Source organism: Trachypithecus francoisi, unplaced genomic scaffold, assembly GCF_009764315.1.
Source record: "Trachypithecus francoisi isolate TF-2019V2 unplaced genomic scaffold, Tfra_2.0 Lachesis_group3, whole genome shotgun sequence".
NCBI lineage: Eukaryota > Metazoa > Chordata > Mammalia > Primates > Cercopithecidae > Trachypithecus > Trachypithecus francoisi.
The window spans coordinates 29,488,533-29,504,512 of NW_022681468.1; the positions used below are offsets into that span (position 1 = coordinate 29,488,533).

The window sequence follows — 15,980 nt, forward strand, 5'->3', positions numbered from 1 at the left end:
AAAATACAAAAAATTAGCCAGTCTCATAACCTGGTCTCAAGTAAATAGATTTAAAAAAAATTTTTTTTTTAGGGAACGTAATAGACAAGAGGGAAAACTGGGAACCAAAACTGTAGTTCAGTATACATTTTCTTTCTTTACAATCCACTTTAACGTTGAGGGTATGCAGCCCCTTAATTTGCTCTTGGTGTTGTCCACAGATGTCTAGATGAGGCATTCTTTCCAAGCTTCCTAACAGCTCTGATAAAATTGGGATGCTACAGTATTAAGTATTAATGATTGCATATTTGAGCTCAGCTTTTCAGCATCTTCATTTGTTAGGAAAACAGTGGTCTTAGAGTTGTCAAAATACAGAAAGTCCACACCCCAAGAATAATATACTTTTCTTTCCAGAGCCCTTCAGACTCTCATTCAGCTCCTTTTACCCGCATTTTACCATAATATGTACATGCTTTTTAGAATGTCAGCCATCAGAGAATGAACCATTATGTGTCTAGTACAGGACCTAAAACAGTACTGAGTAAGTACAGTATGTGTTGAGTACATGAAAGCTTGGGTGTTTTGTTCCCCAGCTCAAAGCACATTAAAGTAGTAATTAAGAGAGTTTAACTATTACAAGCCAGCTGATGAGACTAGTGGGGAAAGTGGTGGTTAACAGTCTGGCAAGGGAGGAAGCAGAAAACCTTTTATAAAAACCTTATATAAAAAGTGGTGTGATTCAGTTTAGCATATGATAGAATAGGTCCACTAACATCACCTCCAAGAGTGTGTTAAATTATAGTGCAGTATTAAGTATGGCCTATTTAAGAAATCAAGACAAAATGCTTGAAAATGTTTTATCAGCACCTAGGTACCTGGAAAACTCAGCTGATCAGTACTCTCAGAGGGTTTGAGACTGGTTATACATCAGCCAACTTTTGGTATTTTGTCCAGGAATCTCCACACTTGGAGAAGTTAATAAAATATCATTCTCTTTGAAAGAGAATGTTTCATATTATGTATACGTGTGTGTGTGTGTGTGTGTGTATGCATGTGTATGATATATATACATTTTGTTGTTGTTGTGGTTGAGACAATGTTTCACTGTGTCACCCAGGCTGAAGTGCAGTGGCGCGATCTCGGCTCACTGCAACCTCCGTCTCCTAGGTTCAAGCAGTTCTTCTGCCTCAGCCTTCCCAGTAGCTGGGACTACAGGCATGCACCACCATGCCTGGCTAATTTTTGTATTTTTAGTAGAGATGGGGTTTCGCCGTGTTGGCCAGGCTGGCCCCAAACTCCTGACCTCAGGTGATCTACCTGCTTTGGCCTCCCAAAGTGTTGGAATTATAGGCTTGAACCACCGCACCCAGCCTGTTTCATATGTTTTAAGGCAAGGCAGACCCTAGGTTTATTATTCAGGGAAGAATAAAGGTTTTTTCCGTTAATGTTTTGACGTCAGTGACTGCATAGTGGGTCTCTTAACCAATGTAATGAGCCATCCATTAGATACTCATGTACAAAGAAAACTTCAGCCCCGAAATACTAAATTCATTTCTAAGTAATTAACAGAAGCAGAAGTTGTAGTATCAGTTGGACATTTCATCTAGAAGAGGGCAAACAGGATTTTTTAGCTTTTACTTTTAGCAAACAGGATTCCCAGTGTCTCATTGAAACATTTTTTCTTTCTGTTTACAGCACTCTCGTTCTTTTTTTTTTTTTTTTTTTTGAGACAGAGTCTTGGTCTGTTCCCAGGCTGGAGTGCAGTGGCGCGATCTCAGCTCACTGCAACCTCCACCTCCTGGATTCAAGCAATTCTGGTGCCCCAGCCTCTCAAGTAACTGGGATTTCAGGCACCCGCCACCACACCCAGCTAATTTTTGTATTTTTAGTAGAGAGGGAGTTTCACCATGTTGGCCAGGCTGGTCTGGAACTCCTGACCTCATGATCCGCCTGCCTCAGCTTCCCAAAATGCTGGAATTACAGGCGTGAGCCACTGGGACTGGCCTTCTCTTTTCATTCTCTCACGCTGCCCAGCTTGGTGTTCCTTATAGCTCTGTTTAAATACCAGCTCTATACAAGTGTCTCAGAAGCATTACTGTTAGCCCTAACTGAAGTAAATAGCTTTGTGACTCAGGATATTTCAGTACACCAAGCACGTTTCATGATTCAGTCCCATAAGAAGTTGCAAAGGTATGATATCATAGGAAAAAGTAGTTCTGAAAGCCAATATTAGCCTGCTTAAATTTTCTTATTATATCTTGCCTCAATTTTGGGTAACTCTCCTATTACTATATAGATGAGAAACTGAGGCTCCAAGACATTAAGTTACTCATCTAAAATGCCTAGATCAAGTAAGCAGTACAACTAAGATTAACCCCAGACTTAATACTCTTTGCTTTGGCCAGGCACAGTGGCTTACACCTGTAATCCCATTGCTTTGGGAGGCCAACACAGGAGGATCACTTGAGCTCAGGAGCTTGAGGCTACAGTGAACTATGATCATGCCACTGCACTCTAGCTTGAGCAATAGAGCAAGGTTCTGTATCTTAAAAAAACACAAGAATCCTAACTTTGCTTCATACAAGAAATGTCTTTGAAGGTTTGAGGTTCCCAGGGTTGACCTGCAAAATAGATTTAACTTCTATTTCCTTCCTTTCAGGTGGTCAAATCTCAGCTAAATGTGTCTTCTGTCAGTGAGCACAATGCATATAGAGCAGGTCTTCAGCCCGTCAGCAAGTGGCAAGCCTATGGACTCAAAGGCTATCCTGGTGAGTGTAATTGACTTCAGAGAAGGCAATATCACTCAATCATTTGTATCTTCATGTCTTCAAAGAAGGTACTGTGAGCAAGTAAATAGAAAAAGGATACACATAATAAACAGATAAGTGTTTCATTTCCAAACCGATTCTATACTGTACCTTGTCTAAGATGTCCGTTTCCAAAGGAGAGAACAGGAGTCAGCAGTGGCTGAAAGTGGCATGACCATTGAAAAAATAAGGACATTGCCTCTGGGCTCCCTGCCACAACTCTGAACATATGATTTGGCAGAAATGCTGTAAAGAATAATTTATCATTATCATTGTAATAAATGTCATATAATAGTTATGAATAATTCATAATTGTCCCTCTAGTCACATTCTCAAATGGCATAACAACTTAAAACTTGTTGCTATCAAGGCTGAACATATTTAATAAAGAATTACAATTAATGACATCAAAAGTCCTCGCTGAGTGCGGTAGCTCACACCTGTAATCCCAGCACTTTGGGATGCCAAGGTGGGTGGATCACCTGAGGTCAGGAGGTCAAGACCAGCCTGACCAACATGGTGAAATCTCATCTCTACTAAAAACACAAAAATTAGCCAGGCGTGGTAATGCATGCCTGTAATCTCAGCTACATGGGAGGCTGAGACAGGAGAATCACTTGAACCTGGGAGGTGGAGGTTGCAGTAAGCCAGGATCGCGCCATTGCACTCTAGCCTAGGCAATAAGAGGGAAACTCTGTCTCAAAAAGAAAGGCCAGGCGCTGTGGCTCACACCTGTAATCCCAACACTTTGGGAGGTGCAGGTGGGCGGATCACGAGGTCAGGAGATTGAGACCATCCTAGCTAATAAGGTGAAACCCCGTCTCTACTGAAAATACAAAAACAAAATTAGCTGGGCATGGTGGCGGGCCCCTGTAGTCCCAGCTACTCGGGAGGCTGAGGCGGGAGAATGGCATGAACCTGGGAGGCAGAGCTTGTTGAGCCGAGATGGTGCCACTGTACTCCAGTCTGGGCGACAGAGCGAGACTCCATCTCAAGAAAAAAAAAAAGAAAGTCCTAAGAGGGGACAAGTGAGGTGGCTCACACCTATAATCCCAACATTTTAGAAGGCCAAGGTGGGAGGATCACTTGAGCCCAGGAATTTGTGACTAGCCTGGGTAACATAGTAAGACCCTGTCTCTACAAAAAAAAAAAAAAAAAAAAAAATTCCCACTCTGTCACCCAGGCTGGAATACAGTGGCACAATCTCAGCTCACTGCAACCTCCACCTCCCAGGTTCAAGTGATTCTCCTGCCTCCCGAGTAGCTGAGACTACAGGTATACATCACCATGCCCAGCTAATTTTTGTATTTTTAGTAGAGACACTGTCTCATGTTGGCCAAGCTGGTTTCGAACTGCTGACATCAAGTGATCCGCCCGCCTCAGTTTCCCAAAGTGCTGGGATTACAGGCGTGAGCCACCTCACCTGGCCAAAAAAAATGTTTTTAATTAGCCAAGTGTGGTGGCATGCCTCTGTAGTCTCAGCTACTCAGGAGACTGAGGTAGGAGGATTGCTTGGGGTGCAGTGAGCCGAGATCATGCCACTGCCCTCCAGCCTGGGTGACAAAATGAGACCCGTCTCAAACAATTCTAATAGACTTGTCTGCAATTTTTAATTTAGTAATGTTGGGTAGCTGGTTTTACAGAGAATGAAATTCAGAAAATAATGAAGAATATTTTCTAGGCTCCTGGGGCCATTGTAAAACTTAACATTGCACTTGTGATTTCAAATATAGGTTAAAAGTAAGAGAAATCTTTAAAAAGAAATGTTAGTTTTCATTGTGCCAATGGTCAGGACTCTGTGGTACAGCTCTTGGTACATTACAACCACTGAAATACTTGTTAATAGCATGGGAAGATGTAACAACTTGGCTCCTCTTGAGCTTGGGTAAATGTAGAGCATGCATCACCAATAGTCTTGGTCTTGGAGGCCACTCTTCACCTTTCAGCTCTAGCACTTTTTTTTTTTTTGAGACAGTCTTTGCTCTGTCGCCTAGGCTGGAGTGCCGTGGTGCAATCTCTGCTCACTGCAGCCTCCGTCTCCCAGGTTCAAACAATTCTGCTGTCTCAGCCTCCCAAGTAGCTGGGACTACAGCTGCCTGCCTGTGTTTTTAGTAGAGACAGTGTTTCACCATGTTGGTCAGCCTGATCTCAAACTCCTAACCTCAGGTGATCCACCTGCCTTGACCTCCCAGAGTACTGGGATTACAGGCGTGAGCCACCATGCCCAGCCTCTAGTACCTGTTTTTAAGGCCATGATTCTCTGTTGCTCTAGGCTTTCTCCCCTTAACAGATTGTTCATGCCACAAACTTAACCCCACTTGAGTTTTAAATTGTCTAAAGTGCTGTACTTACTTTCTGAGGCTTTCTAGGATTTACTGCTTAATTAAGCCACATCTTTTGGGTGGATGTCTCATATCCTTGGAGAGTTTATTCTGTCTCTTCTGCCGTTGTAAGCTGTGTTTGTTTATTTATTTATTTTTTTTTACTTACTTTCCCTCAGAAGCTGTATTTAATAGAAATATAATGTCCAAAATATGGGAGAGAACAGTCTCTTCTTACTCTGAGTTGATCAAAAGGATTTTGTTTATTTCTGGATCTGACTTAATCTGAAGGAAGCTGAATATACCACAACCTGTCTTCACACTCTTGTGTGAGGACACATTATCCTCTTGAACAAGAGGATAATAGGCCTGGAAACCAGAAGCAGAATCTAAGGAAGGAAAGACTTATGGGGGAACATCACAGCATTAATCATTGAAAAATCCTGCACAAGAAGTGGTGGGAAGCAGTGCACACCAGTGGTTAAGGCATAGGTTCTGGTGCCAGGCTACCTGGGTTCATATCCTGGCTCTGCCATCTACTAACTGTAAAACTTTGGGCAAGTTTTTTAATTCTCTTGCCCTCAGTTTCATCATATGTAAAATGTATATAAAAATAGTACCTACTTTATAAGGTTCTTATGAGGATTAAATGTTAATGTATATGTTAACTGCTTAGGTCAGTGCATTTATCAAGCACTTAAAAATGATTTGGGGTTGCTCTAGGTGTCAGAACCCAAGACCAGTGAATGAAAATTATGGAGAGGCAGGGTTTTTTTGGGTTTTTTTTGTTGTTGTTGTTTGTTTGTTTTTAACCTGGAAAACATGCAGAGATGCAAGATAGGCAGATTTTGGTTTTGTTTGTTTTCTTGAGACAAGGTCTCCTTCTGTCACCCAGTGGGGTGCAGTAGCACAATCACGGTTCACTGCAGCCTTGGCCTCCCAAGCTCAAACGTTCCTCCCACCTCAGCCTGCCTCATAGCTGGGACCGTTGGCTTGCACCACCATGCCCAGCTAATTTTTTTTTTTTTAATTTTTTGTAGAGATGGGGGTCTCACTATGTTGCTCAGGCTAGTCCGGAACTCCTGGACTCAAGTGATCCCCCTGCCTCAGCCTCCCAAAGTGCTGGAATTACAGACCTGACCCACTGTGCCTGGCTGGGAGGCAGATTTTAACCCAATAAAAAGAAAACAACCGTTGTCTGAAGTGGACTGCCTAAAGAGATATTAAATTTCCTGTCACCATTCAAGCTTGGACTAAACCAGAAGTATTATTCCTTTAGTCTGATATGTTTGGGAGTATTATAATATTCTTTATTTCATGAAATTGTGATGATAGCAGATGGTAGGTTGTGGAGGTGAGGGATTCCTATCTTTTTCCAAAATGTTGATGATCCTATCATTCTCCCAAATTATTTGGAGAATTGTACAGATAAATGAAACACAAAATCCAAATGTATTTTGGAGCTGCTTTAGAGGACATGAAAAATCAGATTACTGGTAAAAATCTTTGTCTGTATGAGGTTTCCTTGATACCAAAAACCCATTGACTTTGATCATTAGGTTTAGTTTTGAGTATATGCTATTGATAATATTAAAGGTGGAACAGGATTAATCAACTATAATGAGGAACCTGTTCATATTGAATATCTCTAAGCAGTCTAGTTTTTTTTCTATATCTGCAAGAATCTAGACATAGAATTTTCAGTGCTTTTAGTAAGATTTAGTATGGTAGAGGAATCTTCAGGTTATTTTCTATGTATTTCTATGATGGCATAACCTCCTTTCAACTGAACCACATGTGGTTTTAAATCTCTTTGAAATTCTGATAGTGGACCATTGATGATACTGTTCAGAGATTCATTGGTTAGAACCTAGTATTTATAATGCAAAGAGCATAGGTTTGTTGCTTGGATGGGCTTACTGGTTTTGCTTATTCCATGGCCACAAATCCGGCTTTGTTTGTTGTACCCCAGATTGTTGGTTTGTCTTATCCCAAATGTGTGCTAGCCTTGTGATGGGCCAGGAGAGAGGGATGAATCAGTGAAGTCATGTTACCCCTCTGAACTTCTGTTCTCTTACCTGCAAAACTGGATTATTAATTTCCTCATGGAGTTACTGAAGATTAATGAGATCGCATAAGATTGCTAGCACAGTGTCTGACACTTGTAGGCATCTAGCTATTTTTAGCAGCTACTATAATTAATGACTTAGGAATAAACTTATTTATTGTGAATTGCTGTTATTAAACTTTATCATTATTCTATGTCTAAATTATATGCCAATGAGAAGAGAGGAAGACTAGTTAAATAATAACAAAGTTGTTTCTGTTTTAGGCTCTCAGCCCAGTGTCTTTACTGTCTGCTTTCATAGTAATTCTCCCTAAGGAAATTTCCATAAAATGTGTTGTTATTGCTAATAGTCCACACCAGGAATTGGCAAACTAGTTTCATTATAAACACAGTTTATTGGAATACAGCCACACCTTTTCCTTTACTTACTGTGTATGGCTACTTTCTGGCTACAGTGACAGAATTGAGTGCTAAAGAGACCAAATAAGGGCTCACGCCTGTAATCCCAGCACTTTGGGAGGCCAAGGCAGGCAGATCACTTGAGGCCAGGAGTTCAAGAGCAGCCTGGCCAACATGGCGAAACGCCGTCTCTACTAAAAAATAAAAAATAAATTAAAATACAAAAATTAGCCAGGTGTTGTAGTCCAAGCCTGTAATCTCAGCTACTGAGGAGGCTGAGGCAGAAGAATCACTTGAACCCGGGAGGTGGAGGTTGCAGTGAGTCCAGATTGTGCCTGGGTGACAGAGTGAGACTCTGTCCCAAAAAAATAAAAAATAAAGAGACCAAATAGTCGTCGTAGCCTAAAGTCTTTACTATCTAGTTCTTGACAGAAAACGTTTGCTGACCTATGGTATAGACTAGATCTGGAGTTCAACCAGGAACTGAAGACCTTCAAATTATTGCCAGCATTTAATTCAGAAATCCTTAAGTTTTAGTCTGTTCATCTGTTTTTAAAATCCTTTTGCAAGGGGAAGATTACACCAATATATGATGCTTGGCTTTTTTTTTTTTTTTTTTTTTTTTTGAGACGGAGTCTCACTCTGCTGCCCAGGCTGGAGTGCAGTGGCTGGATCTCAGCTCACTGCAAGCTCCGCCTCCCGGGTTTGCGCCATTCTCCTGCCTCAGCCTCCCGAGTAGCTGGGACTACAGGCGCCTCCCGCGTCGCCCGGCTACTTTTTTGTAGTTTTTAGTAGAGACAGGGTTTCACCGTGTTAGCCAGGATGGTCTTGATCTGCTGACCTCGTAATCCTCCCATCTCGGCCTCCCAAAGTGCTGGGATTACAGGCTTGAGCCACCGCGCCCGGCGATGCTTGGCTTTTATATAATTGCTTGGATTCCTTCTTGTTCCTCAGGACTTGTCCAACCATGCTTACTCTTGCTGAGATGACCTTGCTATTTATGTTATTGGGAAAACTGAGTCCTTCAGGCACAAACCCTTTCAGCTTTCAATGGCCCCCACACTTACAAGCAAATGTTCTCATTTCTACCATCCAATCTCTTTTAGTTCAAAGCCAATCTCTACCTTCTTGATCCATCTCACCTTCTTAAACCTCTTCCAGCTTTTAAGACCTTGCTCTATTTCTTTCCTCTCTTTTGTTTCCAACTGGCTCTTCCCTGTTGACTCTTTCTTCACAATCTGTAAGCATACTTAGGTCTTGCCAGTCCTTAAAAACCAAAAACTGCCTTCTTAACTCTTTGTTTTTCTATGACTGCCTAAGCTTTTATTTTCTTTCATAGCTGGTCTTACAAAAAGGAGTTTAACTTGTCTTTATTGCCCCCTCTCCAGACAAGGTTTTTTATCTCTTTATCTCTAATTCTTTTTTTTTTTTCTTTTGAAACAGTCTGTTTTTGTCACCCAGGCTGAAGTATAGTGGTGCAACCTTGGCTCACTGCAACCTATGCCTCCGGGGTTCAAGCGATCCTCCCAGCTTAGCCTCCCAAGTAGCTGGGACTACCTGTGTGTGCCACCACGCCTGGCTAATTTTTGTATTTTTTCTAGAGACAGGGTTTTGTCGTGCTGCCCAGGCTGGTCTCAAACTCCTGAGCTCAAGTGATCTGCCTGCCTTAGCCTTTCAAGTGCTAGGATTACAGGTGTCAGCCAAGGTACCATGCCCGGCTTCTAATTCTTTTTTTTTTTTTTTTAATTACAGCAAATGATTTTATTTGTGATTTCTACCCCCTCAGTGCCTCCTCCCAAAAAACCTGCACATGAATTTACAAACATATTAACATATAAATAATGAGAAACATCCTGACCAGGGTCTCCTGGTTGTCTCTGCTGGAGATTAAGACTGGAGAGGGCGCTATCTTCACACAGACTTCCAGTGACATCGAGAGTCTCTTGGTGGCTGTTTTGGGCCCACAGCTGGCTTTTTCAACACCTCCAGGTTCAACCACCAGTCTGTGTGCTGTGCCCAAGGTAGAGCCCAGGGACTGCGAGCATGTGCAGCTCCATTGCCCATCATTGTTCCAGCTGAGCTCATGCTAGAAGGGATGCTTCCTCTCCTGACAGTGCTTCATGGTGGCCAGCCCGCTCCTGCTGGCACTCAGAGCCTCAGTACCGGGCCACCTGGCAGCACCCACAGATGTTGAACTCCTGGAGCTACTTCTCAATCACTGTGCAGGAAGGGTAATGCTACTAGAGTAGGTGTAAGAATTCAACTCTTCCCCACATCTCCATTGGTGTTATAGTACCAGGTCACAGTTAGGACGGGTCACTGCTCTTCTTTGGGGTCCGTGGGAAGCTGCTGAATTGCAAGCCAATGCAAGCTTTGCTCTCTCTTCTGTAGGTTTCTTTGGCTTTGGGCCACCAGCCCCACAGCACCAGCTACAGGTTGTCCGGGTAATTGTCCTCAGTGAGGGCATTGAGATGTACCACCTGGAACCCAGGGGTCATTCCTCTTCTGTGCTCCCACAGCAACTCATGAAGGAGTCTTCCCAATCCTCTTCCTCAGTGCTTGTCAAAAGCATACCTGAATATCTTAGTACCATTTCCATCTGCATCTACTTCCATTTGGGCCTCAGAGGAGTACCTCTCCACCAGCAGGATATCTTTGCTTATCTGTCAGTGTATTCGGTCTTTATCTGACTGCATACTGCCTCCACTACTCTCTCCCACCAGAAGCTGCAACCACTGGTGACAGGAACGGAGCTCTCATCGAGGGTAAAGTCCCTGGCTAGTGCAGCTACACAAGTGGCTCCCTCCCAGCCACTGAGCTGAGCTGTGTGATGTCCAATTTGAAGTCACTCATGGCCAGGCCTATGCTTTCAGCCAGCAGTGCCACTCCCATGGGAGACGGGTGCTGGGGAAAGGCCAGGGCTAGGGTCAGGCCAGGCAGGCTCCCGGTAGGACAAGACTGGGCCCAGCTCACCTTGTGTCTGCCAGACCTGCCATGCAGTGACCTCCAATTCTCAAGGCAGTGCCTGGTACAGACCAGCCTGGCCAACATGGTGAAACCACGTCTCTACTGAAAATTTAAAAATTATCTGGGTACAGTGGCAGGCACCTATAATCACAGCTACTTGGGAGACTGAGGCAGGAGAATCCCTTGAACCCAGGAGGCGGAGGTTGCAGAGAACCAGGATCACACCACTGTTCTCCAGCCTGGGAAACCGGGTGAGACTCCCATCTCAAAAAGAAAAAAACAGGAAAGAAAGTGCCAGGTACATATTGTGTGTTTGATGAATGAATGAATCTTTGCCATGCATAGGATTCCAGTTAAATATTATTAACCTTTTGTTTTTGAGATGGAGCCTGGCTCTGTCGCCGAGGCTGGAGTGCAGTGGCGTGATCTTGGCTCACTGCAACCTCCGTCTCCTGGGTTCAAGTGATTCTCCTGCCTAAGCCTCCTGAGTAGCTGGGATTACAGGTGCCTGCCACCATGCCTGGCTAATTTTTGTATTTTAGTAGAGATGGTTTCACCATGTTGGCCAGACTGGTCTCAAACTCCTGACCTTATGTGATCCTCCTGCCTCGGCCTCCCAAAGTGCTGGGATTACAGGTGTGAGCCACCACGCCTGGCCTGTTATTAATCTTTTACAGAGAAAAATGAGGTTAGATTGCTGTCAAGGTCACAAAGATCTTTAACACACATGCTGTAGTTGTTTACAAACACTGAGATATTGCAGAGACACTAACTGCAGGATTTTGCAAACACTGAGATATTACAGAGATAGTAACTGCAGGAAGCAACTATCACCCCTACAGCTGGGAGGAAGAACAAAAGAGCTTGGGATTACTACGGTGAGAAGCTTGGAAAAGGGACTACATGGAACCTGGTGCTTAGACTTCTGAGGAGAGGACATAATGAGGCTGATTCTAGTGATGTGGAAAAACTACATTAGAACCAACTTCTGCCCTCCAGTCTTCCATTAGTGACCCTTATAGGCACAGGTTAGCAGAGAGCCAGCTGGCAAATAAGAAATGTAGTTGGCAGGGTCTCAGCCCCATATTATGAAGCTAAGTATAGAAGAGTGGATTTGAAACTGAGAGAAAATAGACCAGTAATCAGCACGCCATTCATTAGATGATGACTTTCAAATCTATGTTTTAGCTAAAATTCATTATAAGATTTCATATAATCATGCCTGTAATAAAGGAAATAGGCAGGTAAAGAAGGTCTTGGATGACTCTAAGTAGCAAGACCTGATAAAAATTAGAAGTGTACTTTTGCCACTTCCAATTCTAAAGTTTCCTTTGGGATAACACAGTTAACCTTGTGGAATATGCGTTTCTCTTGAGAATACCCAGAAAGCCAGACACATTTGCATAGTGGTAGATGTCTAATGTTCATCAAAACCTACCTGTTCGTTAACTTGAAGCATGACCAAAAACGTAAGGGGAGTAAATAACAAAATAGTGAGTATAAAGATGTCGAAATTATTTGAATAACTGATGGAGAATTTCCCCCTCTTCTTTTTTTCCCACTCATCTTTTGTATAGGGTTCATTTTTATCCCAAACCCCTTCCTCCCAGGTTACCAGTGGCACTGGGTGAAACAGTGCCTTAAGTTATATTCCCAGAAACCTAATGTATGTAACCTGGACAAACACATGACTAAAGAAGAGACCCAAGATCTGTGGGAACAGAGCAAAGAGTTCCTAAGGTAAGTCTTGTCCATCAGAATGAAGTGTTAATACTTAGCTCAGATCATCACAGGTCTTTGCAGGAACTGTTCTGTAACAATGCAGTAAAAGTGACTGGCTGGGTTTTTTTTCCCCTCATTGTTTCCAAGCAAAAACAGCACAATTGTATTCTTTCCCCAGGAACATTTGGACAGATGCTTTGACAGTTACAGTAAATTGAGATCCATTTTAAAGACTTGCTTATCATAGCTTAGATAATTGAGTTCATCCTCATTAATCATCGCATGATCCATTTCCGTTAGCTTCAGCCTTTGTTTTCTACTTAAAGTGAGTTCCTTTGAAGGCTTGTGGTATCCTAGGAAAAGTAACATTGAAAGCTCTTTGCTTCTACCCTCCTAGATGGGTTCAGTGGTACTAGCCGTTTTATGATAGGTCAGTTGTTCCTCATGAGAAGAACTAATATTTTCACCTTCATGCTTCAACATTCATTCATTCATTCCACAAATACTTAGTGAGGGTCAGAAGTGTGTCAGGCATGATGCTAGGCATTGGGCACACAAAGATAAAGGCACCCTCCCTGCACTCAACAGTGCATAGTCTCTGGCAAGAATGCGTTACCTGTGGGAATAATTGTTGTAGAGCTCAGAAAGTGTTATGATGGGGTTTAGAAAAATACTGTGGGAGCATAGAGGAGGAAATAATTATTCCAGGCAGGGTAGAAATGTGAAAGAAGAAAAAATGATTTTTTGTTTGTTTGTTTTTGTTTTTTGAGACAGTCTCACTCTGTTGCCCAGGCTGGAGTGCAGTGGCGTGATCTCAGTTCACTGCAACCTCTGCCTCCTGGATTAAAACGATTCTCCTGCCTCAGTCTCCCGAGTAGCTGGGATTACAGGCACCCGCCACCACGCCCCACCACTTTTTGTATTTTTAGTAGAGATGGGGTTTCGCCATGTTGGCCCAGCTGGTCTCAAACTCCTGACCTCAAGTGATCCCCCAGCTTCGGACTTCCACAGTGCTGGACTACAGGCGTGAGCCACCAAGCCCAGCCTGAAAAAGTGATTTTTTAATTGGGTTATCCTCTTTTCACTGTCTATTTGAACTGATCTTCAAAAATGAGTAGGGGTTTACCAGTCGGAAAAGTAAGAAGTCTCTACTGAGTAGAGAAAGCAGCCTGAGCAAAGATACAATATTTAAGACAGAATAAATTGTCCTGTGAGACAAGAGCATAGGATGCGTACTTTCTTAGGGGTATTCAATAGATATCTATTGAGTTTCTACTATGTGTCAGACACTGCTTGAGTGTTAAGAGATTCAAAGGCAGATAAAAAAAACAGTTCCTGTCTTCAAGAAATTTGTACTTTAGTTATGGACAAAAACATAGAAACAGGTAATTAGATACAATTTGGGTCTGGGCTTGTTGGCTCATGCCTGTAATCACAACACTTTGGGATGCCAAGGTGAGAAGATCACTTGAGGCCTGGAGTTACCAGCCTGGGCAACATAGCAAGACCCCACCTCTATGGAAAAAAAAAAATTTTTTTTTGAGACGGAGTTTCACTCTTGTTGCCCAGGCTGGAGTACAATGGCATGATCTTGGCTCACTGCAACCTCCACCTCCCAGGTTCAAGCAATTCTCCTGCCTCAGCCTCCAGAGTAGCTGGGATTACAGGTATGCGCCACCACACCCAGCTAATTTTGTATTTTTAGTAGAGATAGGGGTTTCTCCATGTTGGTCAAACTGGTCTCAAACTCCTGACCTCAGGTGATCCTCCCGCCTCGGCATACCAAAGTGCTGGGATTACAGGTGTGAGGCACTGCGCCTGGCTCAAAAACAATTTTTTTTAATTAGCTGGGCATAGTGATGTGCGCCTGTAGTCCTAGCTACTCTGCAGGCTGAGGAGAGACTGTCTCTATAATAAATAAATACATACATACGTACAATTTGGTACATGCGGGGATAGACATTATAGGATATAATGGGAATGGTCACTTAAGTAGCTAGGTTGGAGGTAGATTATAGAAAATACTTCCTGGAAGCCATGGGTAGGCAGAATTGGTAAAATATGAAGGAGGAGAGGTGGATTTGGGCCAGATGGTAAAGGGTTTAGTGATATAGAGCAGGGGCCAACAGACCCAACCACGTGACCCAACAGTGCCCAACCACAGGGCCGCAGACCTAGACAGCTGAGCATTAATGCCTGAGCTTTGCCTCCTGTCAGATCAGCAGCAGCATTAGATTCTCATAGGAGCGCGAACGCTGTTGTGAATTGTACATGCAAGGGATCTAGGTTGCGCACTCCTTATTGAGAATCTAACGCCTGATGATCTGAGATGGAACAGTTTCATCCCCAAACCATCCCCCATCCCCACTCCATCCGTGGACAAATTGTCTTCCATGAAACTGGTCCCTGGTGCCAAAAAGGTTAGGAACCACTAATGTAGAACACCAGTTCTGGAGTCAGACTGACTGTGTTCAGATCCCAACTCCACCACTTAATAGCTGTGTAACCTTGAGCAAGTTCCTTCACCTTTCTGTGTCTCATAACAGTCCTTTCCTTATTGAATAGTATGAGAATTAAACAAGATAATACGTGAGAAGTCCTTAAAAGTGCCTGTTAAAACCATTTTACCAACTTTGTGTCCTGTTTGATGTTACGTGGCCTCATGTTGTAGTTTTCAGAAACTGTCATGCCGATTCTAACAGAGTAAAGAGAAGATTTTCTTAAGGGGAAAGAAGTAAAATTCCGTGGTTTTTCTTTAAACCTTGGTCTGTAGGTTATGGTATTGACAGGAGCAGTGAGGAAAAACCTGTCCATAAGCTTTTAGTAGTGTCTTCTTCACAACTGAGAGCAAGGAAAAGGAAGATCATGGTTGAGTGAAATTAGTCCAAGAGAACCTACTGCTATTAAACCAGCCTGTGTTTTCAAGTAATTGATTTTTTTCCTTCTGATATATGACTCTGCAGAAATCACAGCTGTCTTTTAAGATAGCTCAGATGAATCTCTGTAATAAATCATCCTGTAAACAATGGTGAGATACCTTTTTTTGGTCTAATAAATTAGCAAAAATAAAATATTTGATGGTCATACCTTATGTTGTCAAGGGTTGGAAGAAATTGATATGCTCAGACATTGTACTGGCAGTATTGAAAATCGATTAAGGCCAAGTTTTCGTTGTGTCACTATGTGATACGTGCTTCAGTTTCCTCATGTGAGAAATGAAGGTATTGGACTGGATAAGCCATTCAAGGTAATTGAATCATGGGCAGTCAGGGTCATGTGGACAGTGCGTGGCAGCTCTCCCAACTTTGCCAGTCTCTCAGAACGGGAGAGAGTCTGTTATTCAAAAGAGATCCCCTGGAGATTTTGATTAGGTTTCATAACATCCTCTGACATTGAGAACCACTGAAGTAAAGGACCTCTAAAATCCTTTTGGTTTTAATTTTCAAGAATTCTGTGGTCAGGGAAGAAAAAACTTTATTTTATTTATTTATTTTTTTTGAGACGGAGTCTCGCTCTGTGGCCCAGGCTGGAGTGCAGCGGCCAGATCTCAGCTCACTACAAGCTCCGCCTCCCGGGTTTACACCATTCTCCTGCCTCAGCCTCCTGAGTAGCTGGGACTACAGGCGCCCACCACCTCGCCCGGCTAGTTTTTTGTATTTTTTAGTAGAGACGGGGTTTCACCGTGTTATCCTGGATGGTCTCGATCTCCTGACCTCG

At 42.9% G+C, this 15,980-nt stretch overlaps 1 protein-coding gene and 1 pseudogene across 1 annotated transcript in view; one reads left to right on the forward strand and one right to left on the reverse strand.

Moving 5' to 3' along the window:
* ALKBH1 (alkB homolog 1, histone H2A dioxygenase) overlaps positions 1–15,980 on the forward strand; it is a 36,749-nt gene that overhangs the window by 887 nt on the left and 19,882 nt on the right. The window contains exons 2-3 of the mRNA XM_033187267.1: positions 2,639–2,747; positions 12,119–12,281. Of these exons, the coding sequence (XP_033043158.1) occupies positions 2,639–2,747; positions 12,119–12,281 (272 nt within the window). The remainder of the gene's footprint in view (positions 1–2,638; positions 2,748–12,118; positions 12,282–15,980) is intronic.
* LOC117069514 lies at positions 9,391–10,427 on the reverse strand (annotated as a pseudogene).